This window comes from Rhincodon typus, chromosome 7 (assembly GCF_021869965.1).
Source record: "Rhincodon typus isolate 14 chromosome 7, sRhiTyp1.1, whole genome shotgun sequence".
NCBI classification, from domain to species: Eukaryota; Metazoa; Chordata; class Chondrichthyes; order Orectolobiformes; family Rhincodontidae; genus Rhincodon; species Rhincodon typus.
The window spans coordinates 40,870,243-40,889,422 of NC_063338.1; the positions used below are offsets into that span (position 1 = coordinate 40,870,243).

A 19,180-nucleotide genomic window follows, 5' to 3' on the forward strand; every position below is an offset into this window, starting at 1 on the left:
TTTTCCCTGCAACCGCAGGAAGTGCTACACCTGCCCCCATACCTCCTCCCTCACCCCTATCCCAGGCCCCAAGAAGACTTTCCACATCAAGCAGATGTTCACCTGCACATCTGCCAATGAGGTATACTGCATCCGCTGTACCTGGTGTGGCTTCCTCTACATCGGGGAAACCAAGCGGAGGCTCGGGGACCACTTTGCAGAACACCTACGCTCGGTTCGCAATAAACAACTGCACCTCCCAGTCGAGAACCATTTCAACTCTCCCTCCCATTCCTCAGACGACATGTCCATCCTGGACCTCCTGCAGTGCCACAACGATGCCACCCGAAGGTTGCAGGAACAGCAACTCATATTCCGCTTGGGAACCCTGCAGCCCAATGGTATCAATGTGGATTTCACAAGTTTCAAAATCTCCCCTCCCTCTACCGCATCCCAAAATCAGTCCAGCTCGTCCCTGCCTCCCTAACCTGTTCTTCCTCCCACCTATCCCCTCCTCTCACCTCAAGCTGCACCCCCATCTCCTACCGACTAACCTCATCCCGCCCCCTTGACCTGTCCGTCCTCCCTGTACTGACATATCCCCTCCCTAACTCCCCACCTACACTCACCTTTACTGGCTCCATCCCGCCTCTTTGACCTGTCTATCTCCTCTCCACCTATCTTCTCCTGTATCCATCTTCTATCCGCCTCCCCCTCTCTCCCTATTTATTTCAGAACCCCCTTCCCCTCCCCCTTTTCTGATGAAGGGTCTAGGCCCGAAACGTCAGCCTTTCTGCTCCTATGATGCTGCTTGGCCTGCTGTGTTCATCCAGCCCCGCACCTTGTTGTCTCTCATTGTAAAGCAGTGACTGCCAGAATAGTCCCACTGCTCTACCTGTCATTCCAGCTGACAGGATGGCTGGAGGCCAGGCTGGTAGAATTGGGACAATAATTTCTTTCTCATTTAAGTAAGAAATGAAAGAAAATCCTGGAGTTGTTTAAAAATGTAACTTTATTTGTCAGAATAATGAAGCAAAGTGATTAGTTCGTCAACAAAGTGTAGTAGTGAGTTTGAACTATGGCTTGTGGTTTTGAACAAGGGGGAATTTTCACTGACCAGACCTGTAGGGAATGATTGGGTTGGGTGGGGTTATTCATACACAGGGTTTGATCAGAGGGGGATTGACATGGGATTCTTTCACGGGATATGTGGGTTTTGCTGGCATGTCCGACACTTGTTGCCCATCCTTAATTGCTCTTTGGTGGGCCACCATCTTTGAATGCTGCAGTCTGCTTGGTCAGGTCCACCCACAGTGCCGATAGAGAAAGAGTTCCCATATTTTGATTCTATGACAGTAAAGGAACTGTGATGATATTTCCAGGTCAGGCTGGTGTGTGGCTTGGAAAGGAATTTGCAGGTTGGGGAGTTCCTGTGCATCTGATGCCTTTGTCCTTTCAGGTGGTAGAGGTTGTGGGTTTGGAAGGAGCTGTCAAATAAATCCTGGTGACTTTTTGCAGTGCCTCTTGTAAGTGGTAATCACTGCTGCCATTGTGTGTAGGTAGTGTAGGGAGTTAACGTACCAGTTAGTGAATTAGGTGCCAAGCAATCCAATTGCTTTGCCCTGTATGGAGTCAAGCTTCTTGAAAGTTGGTAGAGTTGCATTCATTCAGGCAAGTGGAGAGTATTGCATGCTCCTGACTTATACCTTGTAGGAGGTGGAATGGCTTTGGGTAGTTGAAGTGAGATACTTCTCTCTGAATTCCAGATTCTAATCTGTTTTGTAGCCACGTTATTTATATAGCTAGTCTAGTTCAGTTTGTGGTCAATGGTAACCAGCAAGAAGTTGACATTAGAGTATTCAGTGATGGTAATGCCGTGGAATGTCACAGGAAGATGGATAGATTCTTTCTTGTTTGAGACAACAATTGCATAGCCTATTCTGTATCAAATATTATTTGCTACTTATCAGCCCAAATGCGAATCCTGTACTGATCTAGTTGCATTTGTACGTGGACTGCTTCAGTATCTGAGAAGTCACAAATGCTACTGAATGTTGTGCAATCTTCAGCGAGAACCCTCATTTCTGAGTTTACAATGGAAGAAAGGTCATGGACAAAGCAGCTGTAGGTAGTTGGGCTTAGGGCACTACCCTGAGGAGCACCTGCAGTGGTGGGCTGGAAATGAGATAATTGGTCTCCTAAAACTGAAACCATCTTAGTTTGTGATAACAAGGTGTAGAGCTGGATGAACACAGCAGGCCAAGCAGCATCAGAGAAGCGGGAAAGCTGACGTTTCGGGCCTAGACCCTTCTTCAGAAATGGGGGAGGGGAAGGGGGTTCTGAAATAAATAGGGAGAGAGGGGGAGGCAGATAGAAGATGGATACAGGAGAAGATAGGTGGAGAGGAGACAGACAGGTCAAAGAGGCAGGGATGGAGCCAGTAAAGGTGAGTGTAGGTGGGGAGTTAGGGAGGGGATATGTCAGTCCAGGGAGGACGGACAGGTCAAGGGGGTGGGATGGGGCTAGTAGGTAGGAGATGGGCGTGGGGTTTGAGGTGGGAGGAGGGCATAGGTGGGAGGAAGGACAGGTCAGGGAGGTGGGAACAAGCTGGGCTGGTTTTGGGATGCAGTAGAGGGAGGGGAGATTTTGAAGCTTGTGAAGTCGACATTGATACCATTGGGCTGCAGAGTTCCCAAGCGAAATATGAGGTGCTGTTCCTGCAACCGTTGGGTGGCATCGTTGAGGCACTGCAGGAGGCCCAGGATGGACATGTCGTCTGAGGAATGGGAGGGAGAGTTGAAATGGTTCGCGACTGGGAGGTGCAGTTGTTTGGTGCGAACCGAGCGTAGGTGTTCCGCAAAGCAGCCCCCAAGCCTCCGCTTGGTTTCCCCGATGTAGAGGAGGCCACAACGGGATCAGCGGATACAGTATACCACATTGGCAGATGTGGAGGTGAACATCTGCTTGATGTGGAAAGCCTTCTTGGGGCTTGGATGGGGGTGAGGGGGGAGGTGTAGGGGCAGCTGTAGCACTCCCTGCATTTGCAGGGAAAAGTGCCAGGTGTGGTGGGGCTGGAGGGGAGTGTGGAGCGGACAAGGGAGCCATCTTAGTTTGTGCTAGATATGACACCAACAGTGGAGAGATTTCCTCCAATTCCTATTGACTTTTGTTTTTGTAAGGTTCTTTGATGCCACTCTTGGTCAAACATGGCCTTGATGTCAAGGGCAGTGACTCCTACCTTTCTTCTAGAACTCAGCTCTGTTTTCCATGTTTGGACCAAGACTATAATGATCATAAACTGTGCCCCTGGCAGAACCCAAACTGAGCAGCTTATTGCTGTGCAAGTGCCACTTGATAGCACAGTTGGCATACCTTCCATTACCTTTCTGCTGATAGAAAGGTGTTGATGGGGTGGTAATTATCTGGGTTGAATTTGTTCATCCTTTTGTGAGTAAGCCATACATGGACAATTTTCCACATTGCTGGGTAGATGCCAGTGTTGTAGCTATGCCGGAACATCTTGGCTAAGCAGGCACGGCTAGTTCAGGTGCACAAACTTTCATTATTACTGGATATTTATTACTGGATATTGTCCAGACCCATTGTCTGCAGTATCTGCTGCCTCTGGTTATTCTTTTAAAAAAATCATGTGGAATGAATACAGTTGGCTGAAGACTGGCATATGAGATGCTGAACAGCCTGAGAAGGAGGCTGAGATGAATCACAAATTCAGCACCTTTGGCTGAAGATTGTGGCAAGTGCTCCAGCATTGTCTTTTGTACTACTGTGGACTACCTCATCATTGAGGATGAGGTAACTCGTGGAGCCTCCTCCTCCAGTGAGTTGTTTAATTGTCCACCACCATTCATGACTAGATATGGAAGGACTGCAGAGCTTAGATCTGATCTGTTGGTTGTGGAATTGCTTGGCCCTATGAAATACAGCTGACCTGGAAGCAGCCTATGTTGTAACTCCACTATGTTGAACGTGGGTATGCCTGGTGCTGTACTCACCACTCTTATTTAAACCTGGGTTGGTCCTTTGACTTGAAGGTAATGGTAGAATCTAGCCATCAGGGTAACTAACCCTGGATTTTATGGGGCAGTTTTGTATTTGAGGCAATTGTTTTGTGTTCTGGGTTGATGCTGTTGGAGTATAATTTGTTCTGTATTTCAGGCTTTTAAATCTTGTGCCTTGTGCAATATACACCTGAGATTTCTCTCCTGAAGGTTCACCAGCACACACCCCCTTCCCTGAAAGTTTGTACCATCTCTGCTAGGTCTGCCCTGCCACTGGGACAGGATAATTCCAGGATACTGATAGTGGTGCCAGGAGCATTGGTTATAAGATGTATTAATGGAATTCATGTTCCACCAACTGTTGTGCTTTGAGCTGAAACTGTGTCCCCCATTGCATTAGTCTGGACCTGTGGATTGCTATTCCACTAGTATCACCATCACCCCACTTCTTCCCTGGTTAGTCGGTGGAAGAACTCTCCCAATTTTAGCACAAGGACCCAGATGTTAATGGGGAGGACATGCAAGGGCTGAGTTACCATTGCCAATGCCTACATTGATGTCACGTCCCTCCAGTTTTATTCTTTTTTGACCTTACTTTCCTCATTTGGGATAATGAGATTTAGGTAACACCAACAAGGTCAGCATTTGTTGCCCATCTCTAATTGCCTTGGAACCGAGTAGCGTGCTGAGCTATTTCCAAGGACAGTTCAGGGTCAGCAACATTGCTGTGGTTCGAAGTCACATATAGATCAGAACAGGTATGGACAGCAGTTTTCCTTTGCTAAGGGTCATTGGCGAACGACAGTGTTTTAATTATAATAAATGACAGTTTCTTGGAGACACTGAGTCTAGCTTTCAATTTCAGATTTTTAAAGAATGAATTGAATAAACAATTTTTCCAGCTGATGTGGTAGGATTTGAAGCATTGTTCCTGAGTCATTAGCACAGGCCTCTGGGATACCAGTCTTCTGTCTCTGTCCAGTATTAGCCTTCTGTATCTATGGTAGGATCCTCTAGAAGAAGCAGCAAAAGACCTTGAAAGGGCAGAATTAAGTGAACGATTGGAATTGAGGTTGGCATTGAGGGCTTTGGTTAGGACCAAGTTCTACAGCATATACATAAAGGGCCTGATTCTGAGGGACAACTGCAATTAAGGCCTTTTCTTTCCAACCAAGATAATTTGGGGTCTATCCTTGTTTCACTGCCCAACCATGAGACTCCATCTTCACCTTCAACTACAAAGGGTGGTGGAGAAGGAAGAACAAATAACAGTCTTGTGGAGTATAGGTGCTGAAATCCTGGTCAGGTGGTAATGTGAGGTTTGAAATTTCCATCATTCTCCATTGTAACCACTATTTCAGATGGAATTGTGAAGAAACCCATCTCAAGTTTCTCCAGTTCAGTCATCTGATCCAAGTTTGTAAGTTTTTCTTCCTTCAGCAAGTCTGAGAGTTCTTTGTGATAGTAGGAAGTGCCGATGCTGGAGAATCTGAGATAACAAGGTGTAGAGTTGAATGAACACAGCAGGCCAAACAGCATCAGAGAAGCAGGAAAGCTGATGTTTCGGGCCTGGACCCTTCTTCAGAAAATTTCTGAAGAAGGGTCCAGACCAGTAACGTCAGCTCTCCTGCTCCTCTGATGCTGCTTGGCCTGCTGTGTCCATCCAGCTCTACACTTTGTTATCTGAGAGTTCTTTGTGCCGTTTTTAATACGTTCACTTAAAACTGTACGTGAAATTATCTTAATCAGAGTGGCTATGCAGTCCTAATATATCTGTGTGGAGGTCTTGGAGGAGTGGGCAGCAGGTAATAAAGCTGGGGTATTCCTTTCCCCAGCCACCCACCCTACAATGCTTTCATAATCAGAATCTGTCCAAAAAATTATTTGTGCCCAAATGATTCTATGCACTGCCAACATTCTGTATGAGATGATTTCAGCCTCAGGCAGAAACTATTCTTGAAAATACGAATGCAGGTAGGAAAAGGCTGGCAGCATTTTTATTTCATAGAAATGAAGCGGGGATTGGAGGGAGGGTTGGAAATGGTATGTTCCTCCTTGACCTGACACAACCTGTCCATCTTCTCTCCCACCTATCCGCCCCTCCCACCTCACTGACCAATCCCCACCACTCCCTACATGCACTCACCTATCACCATCCCACCTACCTTTCCCAGCCCCACCCCTCCTCTCTATTTATTTCCCAGCTCCCTTCCCCCTCCCCATTTCTGAAGAAGGGTTCCAGGCCCGAAATGTCAGCTTTCCTGCTCCTCTGATGCTGCCTGACCTGCTGTGTTCCTCCAACTCCACACTGTGTTGTCTCTGACTCCAGCATCTGCAGTTCTTGCTATCTCCACGATGTTTGCCTTGTGTTTTTTTCAATCTTCCACCAAACAGTAAAATCCCTGAGAAAATTCAGGTTGGCAATGTTAACTTTGTGCATAGCACTGTTTAGACCGCAGACAGTGTACTGCATTGAAGAAAAGGGCATTAAATTTACATTAAGCATGCAGTGCTGTTTCATCTGAACAATACCAAGATTGAGAAACCATGGTTATGAGAAATACTTGAGATACTAGGAGTAATTTTGCAAAAGCAGGGTTGGCTAAGAGGGGATTTAATTAAGGATCTTATAAATGAGTCTTTTTTAATAGAGCACACATGCAGACATTACCTTGTGTTTGAGCAGTCTGTATCAAGAGTTCACTCATTTAAAATGATCACTGAGAGTGAGGAATGAACTTAGGAGAAATTATGATCTGAGAAATGGAATGTTTCGCCATAGGGAATGATTGAGGCAGAGATGACTTTATCATATGAGGCAGAAGTTGAAACATATTTGAAGAACAAGACACAAGGTTATGATGAGGTTGGGGTTTAATTTTTGATCGACTCACAAAGTGGAAACACAAATAAGATAGCCCCAATGGCTCCCTTTTGTCCTGTAAACGTCAATGATTGCCCATCAATCAGGATCAGACCTGCTCTCTAGCCCAGGCATGCTGAAGGGAATTATAATGCTGCTGCTGTATCCCCTGCTGATTGAGTCACCTCAACACACCCAGTGGTCAAAGCTGCTGCCTTCCTCGTCTGCATAGTTCAGTACTATATCTTATTGCAATCCACTTCTCAACTGTTTCTACATAAACACTCTCTCCCCTTTTACAGAACATACAAGAAATTAAATGATTTATTTGCAATATTTGAGATTAAATTACGTTTCTGATACTTAAAAAGACATTTGTGCTATAAGAATAATTTAAATAAGTTGGACTTCTTTGACCAATAATTAAAATTATTGTTCAAAGAATAGAGACAGAAATGTTTTAATTATTTTTAGACTGACAATACATTTATATCTGTTCAGTGCATTTACATGATTCATATCTAATCTCTTAAGTTTTGCAATTAAATAAATAGTGCTAAATCCGCAAGCAACAAAAACTGGTGCAGGGTAACCAATGTTTTGTGTTTTCTTCCATAGGACCGTCGCTTCAGAGATGAAATAGATAAATTGACCGGATACAAGACAAAATCCCTTTTGTGCATGCCAATTCAAAACAGCGATGGTGAGATTATTGGTGTAGCCCAAGCTATAAACAAAAATCCAGGAGGAGCTCCCTTCACTGAGGATGATGAAAAGGTTGGATTTTATTTCTTGTTCATCATTGATTAACTTTTAATAGCCTTATTTATAATAAAACTAGACCTAACACACAGCACAGTAGCTATCCTCAATATTTCTGATGATTTTGTGAAAGCATTTTATCGAAGAACATTGAATACCAAATCCAAAGTCATTACAGGAAAGGTATTGCATAAAATAGATTCTAATGCTATTGAAATAATTTAACAATAACAAAACGTTAAAGATTTCCTGTAACAGTGTGTCATTGCGGAAGTACAAGTTATTTATTCATTTAAAAAAAAAAGGAGTGATACTGAATTTTTTGAGCATGCAAAATTGTGAATCATTTTTAAGTGAAATTACTTCTAATTTGCTTCATTGCTTTAATTAGCAGTACATTTTAACCATACTTAGGAAAAGTAAATTACATCACTACAATGATATATAAGAATTTACTCAATGTTTGCTCAATGGGAGCAGCTGTTCTTTTAAAAGTTTTGCTTCAAGCGCACACAAGAGCAACTGTAACAGCAAAATAATGTTTTCTGTTGGATGGTGGTACACATAAACAGCAGACAATTTCCAACCTCATTTGACTCCTCAATTATTTTCCATTGTTCTATTATTTCACAGAGTGTACTTGATATTAATTTCTTTGGAGTAATATTTTACATAGAAGACAGTCCTCATGATTTGTATTGTGTCAGTGGTTGTTTTGTTACAGTGTGGCCCAGTGTATTTATGGTATAAAAGGAAAAGAAAAACATATTGGCATTTAAATAATGCCTTTCACAACCTCAGGGCCTGGTAAAGTGCTTTACTGCAATGAAGTACTTTAGAAATGTAGTCACTGTTGTAATGTAAGAAACACATCAGCCAATTTATGCACAGCAAGCTCCCACAAACAGCAATGTGACAAACATCAGGTCTGTTTTAGTGATATTGATTGGGAGATGAAAACTGGCCAGGACATAGGATTTAACTCCCCTGTGCTAGGAATGTTATGCTCACCTGAGTGGGAAGTCAAGTCCTCAGTGTAATGTCCCATCTAAAATACTATCTCTCTGATAGTGCAGCTCTCCTTCAGTACTGTACTGGAATCTCAGTCTTGAATTTGGGCTCGAATTCTACAGTGGGACCTGAGCCAAGAACTGTAAAATAGGGTGGATAAACTAATTAAAAACTCCCACAGCTGGTGCCTTTTCCCTGTCTTGCTCAGAATTGGACCAGTTCATTGATTTTTGCTTTCAGTTTCCAACCCGCCCTAACTTTCATATGATCTTTCTCTGACTCCTCCCTTCCCTTCCTCAATGTCTCTCTTTCCATTTCTGGGGATAAACTGGTCACTAATATCCACAATAAACCCACTGACTCCCAGCACTACCTGAACTATACATCCTCATACCCTGCTGCCCGTAAAGATCCCATTCCATTCTCCCAGTTCCTCCTTCTCCATCATATATGTTCTGAAAAGGCCAACTTTGACAAGGCAGTCTCCGAAGTGTCCACCTTCTTCCTCACCCAAGGATACCCCAGCACAGTTATCGGCAGGGCCCTCAACCAGGCCCAACCCATCTCCTGCACTTCCACCTCATCCCCTCTCTTCCCTCCCACAACAGCGATAGGGTTCCCTTTGTCCTTACCTACCATCCCACCAGCAACCACATCCAGAAGATCATTCGTCGCCATTTCCGCCGCCTCCAGTAAGATGCCACCAGCAGACACATATTCCCCTCCCTCCCTTATCTGCCTTCCACAGCGACCATTCCCTCTGGGATACCCTGGTCCACTCTTCCTTCATCCCCAACACAGCCCCACAGCCACATAGCACCTTCCCCTGCAACCACCGATGGTGTATCACCTGCCCACTTACCTCCTCCCTCCCTACTATCCAAGGGCCCAAACATACCTTCCAGGTGAAGCAGGACTTTGTCTGCACTTCCCACAATCTAATCTACTGCATTCACTACTCACAATGTGGTCTCCTCTGCATTGAGAGAATGAAGCATAGACTGGTGACCGCTTTGCAGAACACCTACATTCTACTCGCACAAAAGACCCTGAGCTTCCAGCTGCCTGCTATGCTAACACACCACCCTGTTCCCTGGCCAACTTCTCTGTCTCAAGCTTGCTGCAGTGTTCCTGCTCAGCTCAGCTCAAGCAGGAAGAACAACACCTCATTTTCCACTTGGGAACCCTGTAGCCCTCCGGACTCGATGCTGAGTTCAATATTTTTAGGTCCTGAACTCTCCATGTTCCAGCCCTCAACCCCACACACCAGGCCTTGTTATCACATAGTCTGCCATTACACACTACCTATTGTTGGCCACTAACAGTCTCCACTAACAGCTATTCACTCTCCTAGCCAGATTGCTATCGACTCCTTTATCTGTCCAACTGTTCTTCTGTCTCTCTGCGTTCTATCCTCACTATCATTTACGCCTAAACCCCTCCGCCCACCATATCTTCTGCATATAAACCAACTTTTTCCTAGCTACCATCAGTTCTGAGGAAGGGTCACCGGACCCAAAATGTTAACTCTGATTTCTCTTTGCAGATGCTGCCGGACCTGCTGCAATTTTCCAGCAACTTCTGTTTTTGTTTCTGTATTTAAAAACAGTGAACAATAAGTCAGAAAACGTTCTCAAACTTGTGTACCTCAGTGTAGAGAGTCTCTTGGGTGTCTGGTTATTCAGAAAAAAAACAATTTGTCCTCATGATCCCCCATGTAAAAATTCGTGACTGACAATATATATAATGATATTCACATTTCCAGTGATTGAGTGCAAGGATCACAAGCAAGATTTCAAGTTTCTGGACTTTTATCATAACAAAAAAGCTAAAATCAACATTGTCTAAACACATGCAGTCGGCAACCATTACTGTAATCTAGGGAATAAATCCTCTGTTCAATCTACAAAATGACAGGATACACCCCTGTATGGTTATATTTCATCCTTTAAGTAGCCATCTCATTCTCCTGGAATCAGCCCACAGCTTGTTTCATATAAATATATGAATCAGGAGCAGGATTAGGTGTCTCTGACTTTGAGCCTGCTCTTTCCTGATTTGATTACTTTACATTCTTTCCATACCCTGATAAATTTTCACCCCTAGCTCATGAAGACTCCATCTACCTCCACCTTAAAACCATTTGAAAACTGCTCCCACCACCTTTTGAGGAAGATACTTTCAAAAGTTAATGACTCTCTATGAGAAAAATAATTATCTTCATCTGTGTCCTAAACACATTACCCTGATTTTCAAACCACAACCCCTAGTCCTATGGTCTCCCACAAGAAGAAACACCCTTTCCACACACACTCTGTCAAGACCCCTCTGGACCTTATATTTTTCATTGAAATTGCCTCTTACTCTTCTAAATTCCAGCCAATATAAGCCTATATTTTCTTCCTCGTACATCTGCTGGGGAAATTACAGAGAAATGCCAACATTACAGGGTAGTTATAATGGGGGACTTCAATTACCAAATATAGGTAAGGATATTGGAGGTGCAAGGACAGCAGGGAGCAAATGTTCCTATATGGTATTAGGGAGAGTTTCTTCCAGCAATATGTGCCCAGTTCAACAAGAAAGAATGCATTGGTGGACCTGGTCTTTGGAAATTAGGTGGACCTAGTGAATCAAATGTCAGTGGAGGGAACATATAGGAGGCAGTGATCATTGTATAAAAAGTTCAGGGTAGTGGTGGGAAATGACAAGCAATAATCCTGAGTAAGAAAGGTCTATTGGCAAAGAGCTGACTTCAGTGTGTAAGAACAGAGCTGGGCAGGATTGACTGGAATAAGAGGTTGGCGGGAAGAGCAGTAATTGTACAATGGGTTACCTTCAAAGAGCAGATCGTTAGGTTACAGTTGAGATATATTCCCTCAAATGGGAAAGGTGCAACAATAAATCCAGAGTTCCCTGGATGACAAAGGAGGTAAAAATTAACATTAGAAAGAAAGAAGTGTGCTTATGACAGATGTAAGACAGAAAATGCAATTGAGAACTACAAGGAATACTGAAGGCTTGGGCGGGGGTTGGATGGGGGATGTGAAAAACAAATAAGAGAAGTGAAGAGGGATTATGAGAAAAGATTAGCAGCTAACATAGGGTGGAATTCGAAAGTCTTTTATAGGCATATAAATAGTTACTTAGTGGTTAAAGGAGAAGTAGACTGATGCAGACCAAAAAGGGGATTTATAAATGGAGGCACGGGTAATAGTTGAGGTGTTAAATGAATATTTTGCATCTGTTTTTACAAAACAGAAGGAGGATGCTGCCCAGGCCATGATGACAGCTGAGGAAAACTCTGTCACTAGAACAGTTCAACATTAATAGGGAAGAAGTCTTGAGTAGTCTGTTGGTACTTAATGTTGACAAGGCACTGAGACGAGATGAGGTGCATCCAAGGATTTTGAAGGAAGTAAGGGTAGAAATTACAGGGACATTGGTCAAAATTGTGCAGTCTTCCCAGGACTCGGGAAGTGCCAAAAGAAAGGAGAATTGCAAACATTATGGCCTTGTCAAGAAAGTTTGTAAGGCTCATCCCAGCAATTACTGACCAATCAGTTTAACTTCAGTGTTGGGGAAGCTTCTCAACACAATTATTGCGGATAGAGATTGGTGGTCACATGAGAAAGAGGAGTTCATTAGAAAGAGTCGGCATTAATTTCTAAAACGGAAATTGTATTTCACTAACTTGCTGGAGTTTTCTGTATTGGTAACAGAATGGCTTGATGAGGGTAACACTGTCGATGTGGTATAAATGGGTTTCCAGAAGGGGTTTGATACAATGCCACCCAACAGACTTGACGAAAGTTATATGTCATGGTATAAGAGGGACAATAACAATATGGATTCAAAATTGGTTGTGATGTGAAACATTACAGGAAAGATGTGAATGCATTGGAAAGAGTACAAGGTGTGATTTAAAAGAATGGTTCCAAGAATGAGAAGCTTCAGTTATGAGGATAGAAGGAAGAAGTTAGAACTGTTCTCCTTGGAGAGAAGAAAGCTTAGAGGAGACTTGAAGGAAGTTTTAAATATCATGAGTGAGCTGGATGTAGTAGATGGGGAGAAGCGGTTCCTGCACGAAGGAGCAAGAATGAGAGGGCATAGATTTAAAGTGATGTACAAACAAAGCAAGGGTGATGTGAGGGGAAAAAAAAATTCACGTAATGATAAGTTAAGGTATGGAATGCACTGCCCCGAAATGTGGTGGAAGTTTGTTCATTGGAAGTATTCAAGAGGGCATTGGATGATTTTTTGGATAGAACTAGTGTGCAAGGGTGGGGATGGTAGAGAAATGCAGGAGACTGTCAGGAGGTAATGATGCATGTTTGAAGAGCCAGAGCAGGTACAATGGACTGAATGGCCTCATTCTGCATCGGAACAATTCGTGACCCTTAAGAAAACCAATCCATTCCAGGTATTAATCCAGCAAACCTTCTTTTAACTGCTTCCACTACATTTACATCCTTTCTTAACTAAGGTGACAAATACTGTACACCGTATAACTGAGGCATAACCTCCCTACTCTTGTATTCAAGTCCCTGTGCAATAAATGATAATATTCTATTAGCTTATGTAATTACTTGTACAAATGAAGCTTTTGCAATTCATGCACTAGCATGTACTCTGCATCTCAGAGTTCCACCATCTGTCACCAGTTAGATAATATACTCATTCATTCTTCCTGCTGAAACATTAGTTTTCATATTTTCAGCTTTTAACTCCATTTGACAGATCTTTGCCCATTCAGTTAACCTATCTGTATCCTTTATGTCTTCTTATGTCTCTCTGTACAACTTACTTTCCTACCTATCTTTGTGACTTCAGCAAATTTAGCAACAATACCTTCAGTCTCTTCATGCAAGTTTTGATTATAACTTTTAAGAAATTGAGGCCTCTATACTGATCCCAGTTGCCTGCCAAACAGAAATAACCCCTTCTTGCCTACTCTTTATTTCCTATTAGCAAATCAATCTTCCTGTTTCCTTTTTCTTGCCAGATAACTTATAATCCTTGAGTTGATTTTACATGAAATTGGATTGTATACAACAGTTTAACCTGGAGATTTCTCTCTTGAGCCAAAGCTCAGATGATCTTTTTGCTCATTTAATCTGAGCATCAGCTCCCATTCTCATTTTGTACGATGAACAATGGAGACTGGTTGCCTCAGTCTTTCTTTTCTCCCTCTCCGATTTTATACTTTGAAGTTCTCTGAGGTTTCGGGATTAACTTAAGAAAAGTTCTATAACCCCATAGCACAGTGGCCTGCTATGGATTCCCCCTCTCTAAAAACCCATTTCCATGGGACTATAGACCACTTGGACCTGGTATTAAGGCATAAATGTTAATTATATACTCCATTCTGTCTTGGAATTAAAGAGACAAATTAAATTATAATATTTTACAGAACCTGACATTCCTAAACACCTTTGTGACTTAAGCCTGATTGTATATCCATTGTCAGCGCTGTGCCTTTGTCATTATTGACAGGTGGGAATAGAAGGTGTCTTCCCAGTAAGACAACCTCACTTTAACCTTTAATAACAGAGTCACTTAATCATAGAAACATAGAAAATACGAGCAGGAGTAGGCTTTTGGCCTGCTCTGCCATTCAAACTGATCATGGCTGATCATCAAACTCAGTATCCTGTTCCCAGTTTATCCCCATACCCTTTGATCCCTTTAACCCCAAGAACCATACCTAACTGCTTCTTGAAAACATTCAATGTTTTGTCCTCAACTGCTTTCTGTGGCAGGGAATTCCACTGGCTGACCACTCTCTCCGGGTGAAGAAACCTCTCCTCATCTCAGTCTTAAATGTCCTTTAACAGTCCTTTAACTTTGATCCCTGGTCTGGACTTCCCAGTCATTGGAAACATTCTTTCTGTTTTTATGCCCAGCCCCATTAGAATTCTATAGGTTTCTCTGAGATTAACCACGTTCTCCTAAATCCCAGTAAGTAAGGTCCTAACTAGTTCAGTCCCTCTTCATACATCAGTCCTGCCATCCTGGAATCAGTCTGGTAAGCCTTTGTCGCACTCCCTCTGTCACCAGAACATCCTACCTCAGATAAGGAGACCAAAACTGCACACAGTCGACCAGGTGTGGTCTCACCAAAACCTTGTACAATTGCACCACAACATCACTGCTCTCGTACTCAAGTCCTGTCATTGTGAAGGGCAGCATACCATCTGCTGCCTGCTTTGCCTGAAGCACTTTCATGCCTGCAGAATTCAGAACAGGTCACATGATCATTGATTTGGATTCTTTTTAAGAACTAAAACTGTCCCAAAACATAACAACCTTACAAGCATCAAATTTATAACAGCTGACATAATACAACTGTACGTTTCACATGTTTAGTCAAATTACTGTGTGAACACTGCTGTTCAATGTATGTTGATAGATGTGAAACTATTAATTTGTATCATTTTTAAGCAGGCACACAGGTAAAGTAGAGATTCCAATGTGAAGAAAGAAACTTTTCTTTGGTTCTTTGCAAATTTCTGCTGTGGAATAGTTCAAGTGTAATATGTGCTTTATACCTGCATTAATACATTCATGATTTTAACAACAATATTTTTTTTGCTTTCTGTGCTTTACTTGGACCAAAAGAAAGGATTCCTTCATGATCTTCAAAGTGAGAATGTTCTTTATGAGCCCATGAATCATGAAGTCATAGTTATACTGAAACTTGAGTAAAATAATGACGTGTTGATAATGATAGTAATAAGTTTGCAATTTTATCAATGCTCTTGTTTCTGCCTCAGCCTCTGAGATTTAATGCTAGTAAATAATGCATCGAGTGCTTGTATTTTAGTTTTCTGATGACACAAGAAGTATGTTTGGGGGCAAGTCTGCAGGTCAGTGGATCAATGTGCTACTTGCATTTTTTATTGAAAAGTTAATAGCAGTTTACATATTGTTGCAGTTGTACATTTTTTGAAAAACAGACACAGCACTTATTGTTGCAAGTATTTGATACAATGTCAACATTATTGTCCACATTGATACAATGGTTTTACATGTTTTTGATCCATCTAGTGGAGGTGCTGGGTAAGAGTTTTGTGGTGCAGACTCATGATCGGAATGCAGGGATGAGGCACGGTGGCTCAGTGGTTAGCACTGCTGCCTCACAGCACTAGGGACCCAGGTTCAATTCCACCCTTGGGTGACTGTCTGAGTGGAGTTTGCACGTTCTCCCCGTGTCTGCGTGGGTGTCTGCTGGGTGCTCTGGTTTCCTCCTACAGTCTAAAGATGTGCAGGCTAGGTGGATTGGCCATGCTAAATTGCCTGTAGTGTCTAGGGATGTGTTAATTAGGTGGATTAGACGTGGGAATTGCAGGGTTACAGGGAAAAAGGTAGGGAGATGGGTTTTGGGTGGGATGGTCTTTGGAGGGGTGGTATGGACCTGTTGGCCAGGATGTGGCATCTATCTATAGTTGGTTGAGAATTAATCTGCCTCTTTGTGATAGGCCACAAGTCTTCTCTTTGTGGGTTCAAATCAACTTGGTTGGATGGCTTCCAGTGTTAACATCTGTCAGTGGTTCCCAGTCAGAATACACGTGGTCACCTGTGACAGGCTGGTTGTGATCAAATGCTCTCAAACTTAAGGCAATGTAGGCCTTATTCCTGGAACCATTCTTGTAAATCCTTTGTGCGTCCTCTGTTAATACCCTCACATTCATCTTAAAGTGTGCTGCTTGGAATTGGACGTAATAATCCAAAGAGGTGTCTTATAAATTTCACTATAACTACACTGGTTTTGTGTTCTCTGGCTCCATTTATAAAATCCAGACACTGTATTCTCTTTAACACCTTTCCAACTTGCTTCTCCACTGCCACTGATTTGTGCACATCTATTCCGAGGTTTATGTGCCTCTGCACCAACTTTAGAATTGTATGTCTGATTTTATGTTGATTTTATATAGAAATTTTCTGAAGAAGGGTCTAGGCCCGAAACGTCAGCCTTCCTGCTCCTCTGATGCTGCTTGGCCTGCTGTGTTCAACCAGCTCTACACCTTGTTATCTCAGATTCTCCAGCATCCGCAGTTCCTGCTATCTCTCCTCTCTGAGGAGATTGGTTTTATATGCAGGAAATATATCAAATAATGGAAGCTCTTCCGCAAGTTATAGCGCAAATAACTCAATCAACAACAATATGGATTTGTACAGTACATTTTACAGTGTTACAGTGACGCAAGGCATTCACTGGAACAGTACAATGCAAAACATGAGTCATGTAAAACCATGTAAGGCTAATGAACCAAAGCTTTGTCATTGAGGTAGATTGTAAAGAGTGTATGAAAAGAGGAAACTGAGGTAAAGAGGCAGCCAGGATTAGGGAAAGAATTAGAGTTTAGTGGTTAGTTAGCTGAATGGACAGCGTAAGTGATGGAGTAATTATAATTAAGAAATGTTTAAGGGGCCAGAATCAAAGGAGCGCAGAAGTGCTTTGTGGATTGATAGGCTGGAGGAGATTACTGCAATAGAGAGAGGTGAGACCAGGAGGCCTTGCAAACAAAGATAGGAAGTTTAAAATTCAAATGCAACTCTTAGAAAGTCAAATTTGGAGGTCCCAAAAATGTAAGCTGACATTCATCAAGTTAATTACCCAAGAATTGTATTCTACACTAGGAAGCTATTAATTACTGATATGATTAAATAATTAATCACTTTTGTATATTTAAAATGATACCATTTACTCTGTGAATTCCAGAAAATCATACCTTTGTGAATTTTACAAATCAATGTTATATAAAAGAAAAATCTGATGAATTCACAGTATTTACTGAGATTATAAATCCATGAGAATAAATTGAGCAGTTGTAGGATGAAATAAAACTTATACATGTGATTTATTCAGTACTTTCATTTCATTTTTGTAAAAAGAAATCCATATAATTATTAGAGTGCTGAGACTGTGCAGCTGTGTTCTGAGCCTTTGCATCAAGTGATTCACTGCATAAGTGCTGGCTGCCAGATGTTAAAGCTTAAATGACCTAGAGAACCATTTCTAAAATGCTTACTACGCTTCCTGTTGTTATCACTGTAGCTGACCATATTTCTATGTCTACCAAAGTGCACTACCAGCAAAATCTCTAATGTACTACAATAACAAATAACTATTCCAATGGACTGTATAATCAAAAGTGTTCACAAGCAATATTTTACAAGACTCTCTGAATTTGGTGAAAAATACGTTTTTGAATTTTACGAAATCTTCAAACCTCAGCGCTCTCCTGCCCAATAACACTCTTCAGTCTGTGTTAATGTGATACATAAAACACCCAAACATCTCTCAGCTTCCTATCTTGTGAATGTTTTGATATTTGTTTTGCCTGTGTGAATGTACTAGTTTACCACGCTTGTAGGACTTTTCTCTAGATGTAAACCACATTGCTAGATGACAGTTTCCATGTTGTGTCATCCAGCAAGGCATCATATGAAATAGCTTGGAGAAGTTGCAAAGCAGTTCTGTGCTGATGCAGGTTCATAACATAAGTAAAATTGCTGGGCCACAGGTTAACATTAAAATCACAACCCAGTTGGAGACTGTAAGAATGCCTTATGTGAGAAACATGACAGGCAGAATCTTACAGGGGCCTACTGATGTGGGCTGTGGTGAGAAATTTGGCAGAACCATATGAGAAATCCAATGAGACCCTTCTTGACATCAGAAGCAATTGGTTGCATTTTCCAACAGAGTTCTTGCTATTGAGCTGAGATTCTTGCTAGGCAGTGGCAATATTCCTATTAACAAGGATTATTTATCACCCCCATTAACTGCAGATCTTGCCTCATTAATATGCAACCTTTATTCTGGAAACTGGATGCTGAGAACTCTTGTAACAGAAACTGATGACTATAGCTCGCTATATGCTCCAGTAGACATCCATCTTGGACACCTAGCACCTCTGTCCAGGGCATTTTCCATGGCATCAAACATACACCCATTCCCCCCCTCCCCCGCCCCCAACGCCGTGTCCATTAAAACTGGGATCCTTCGCACATGCCAGCCTCTCTGAAGCCTCATGGCACATTTGTGGTCCACTTCCAGCACACTTCTGCTCTTTGAAACTACAACCCAGGTCACACCTGCCACGGCACTACAAGGCTTTGCTGGTCTTGCTGCTGCAAGGACACTTACAGAGAGACAAACACCCAGCTCATGGTCTGGGTAGGGGGACTGTTCTGGGTCACTCCCATATAGTCTGGGCCAGGTGAGCCATATCACCTTAGTGTGCTGTGCTCTGCACAATTGGAGCAGGCACTGATGGGGTATGATGAGATGCTGAGGAACTTGGAAAATGACAGCACTCTTCCGAGGAGGAGGTTGAGAACACTGAGGAGGAAGAAGCTCTCCTTGCACATGACAGAGCTGAGCTGCATCAGACACTATCAGACACAGATTGACACCTGGTTCCACCAGATGGAAACTGGGAGCAGCAAACAATCATTGACTGGGTAACAGTTTTTGGTCACTATGCAAACATTTTGATGTATCCTGAGGCAATATGCAATCTCTGTTGCTTTTCTT

General features: G+C 42.5%; 1 protein-coding gene across 1 annotated transcript in view; it reads left to right on the forward strand.

Moving 5' to 3' along the window:
* Window positions 1–19,180, forward strand: part of LOC109932547 (dual 3',5'-cyclic-AMP and -GMP phosphodiesterase 11A-like) — a 293,291-nt gene that overhangs the window by 55,200 nt on the left and 218,911 nt on the right. Inside the window, exon 3 of the mRNA XM_048599206.1 lies at window positions 7,480–7,638. Coding sequence (XP_048455163.1) covers window positions 7,480–7,638 — 159 coding nt within the window. The remainder of the gene's footprint in view (window positions 1–7,479; window positions 7,639–19,180) is intronic.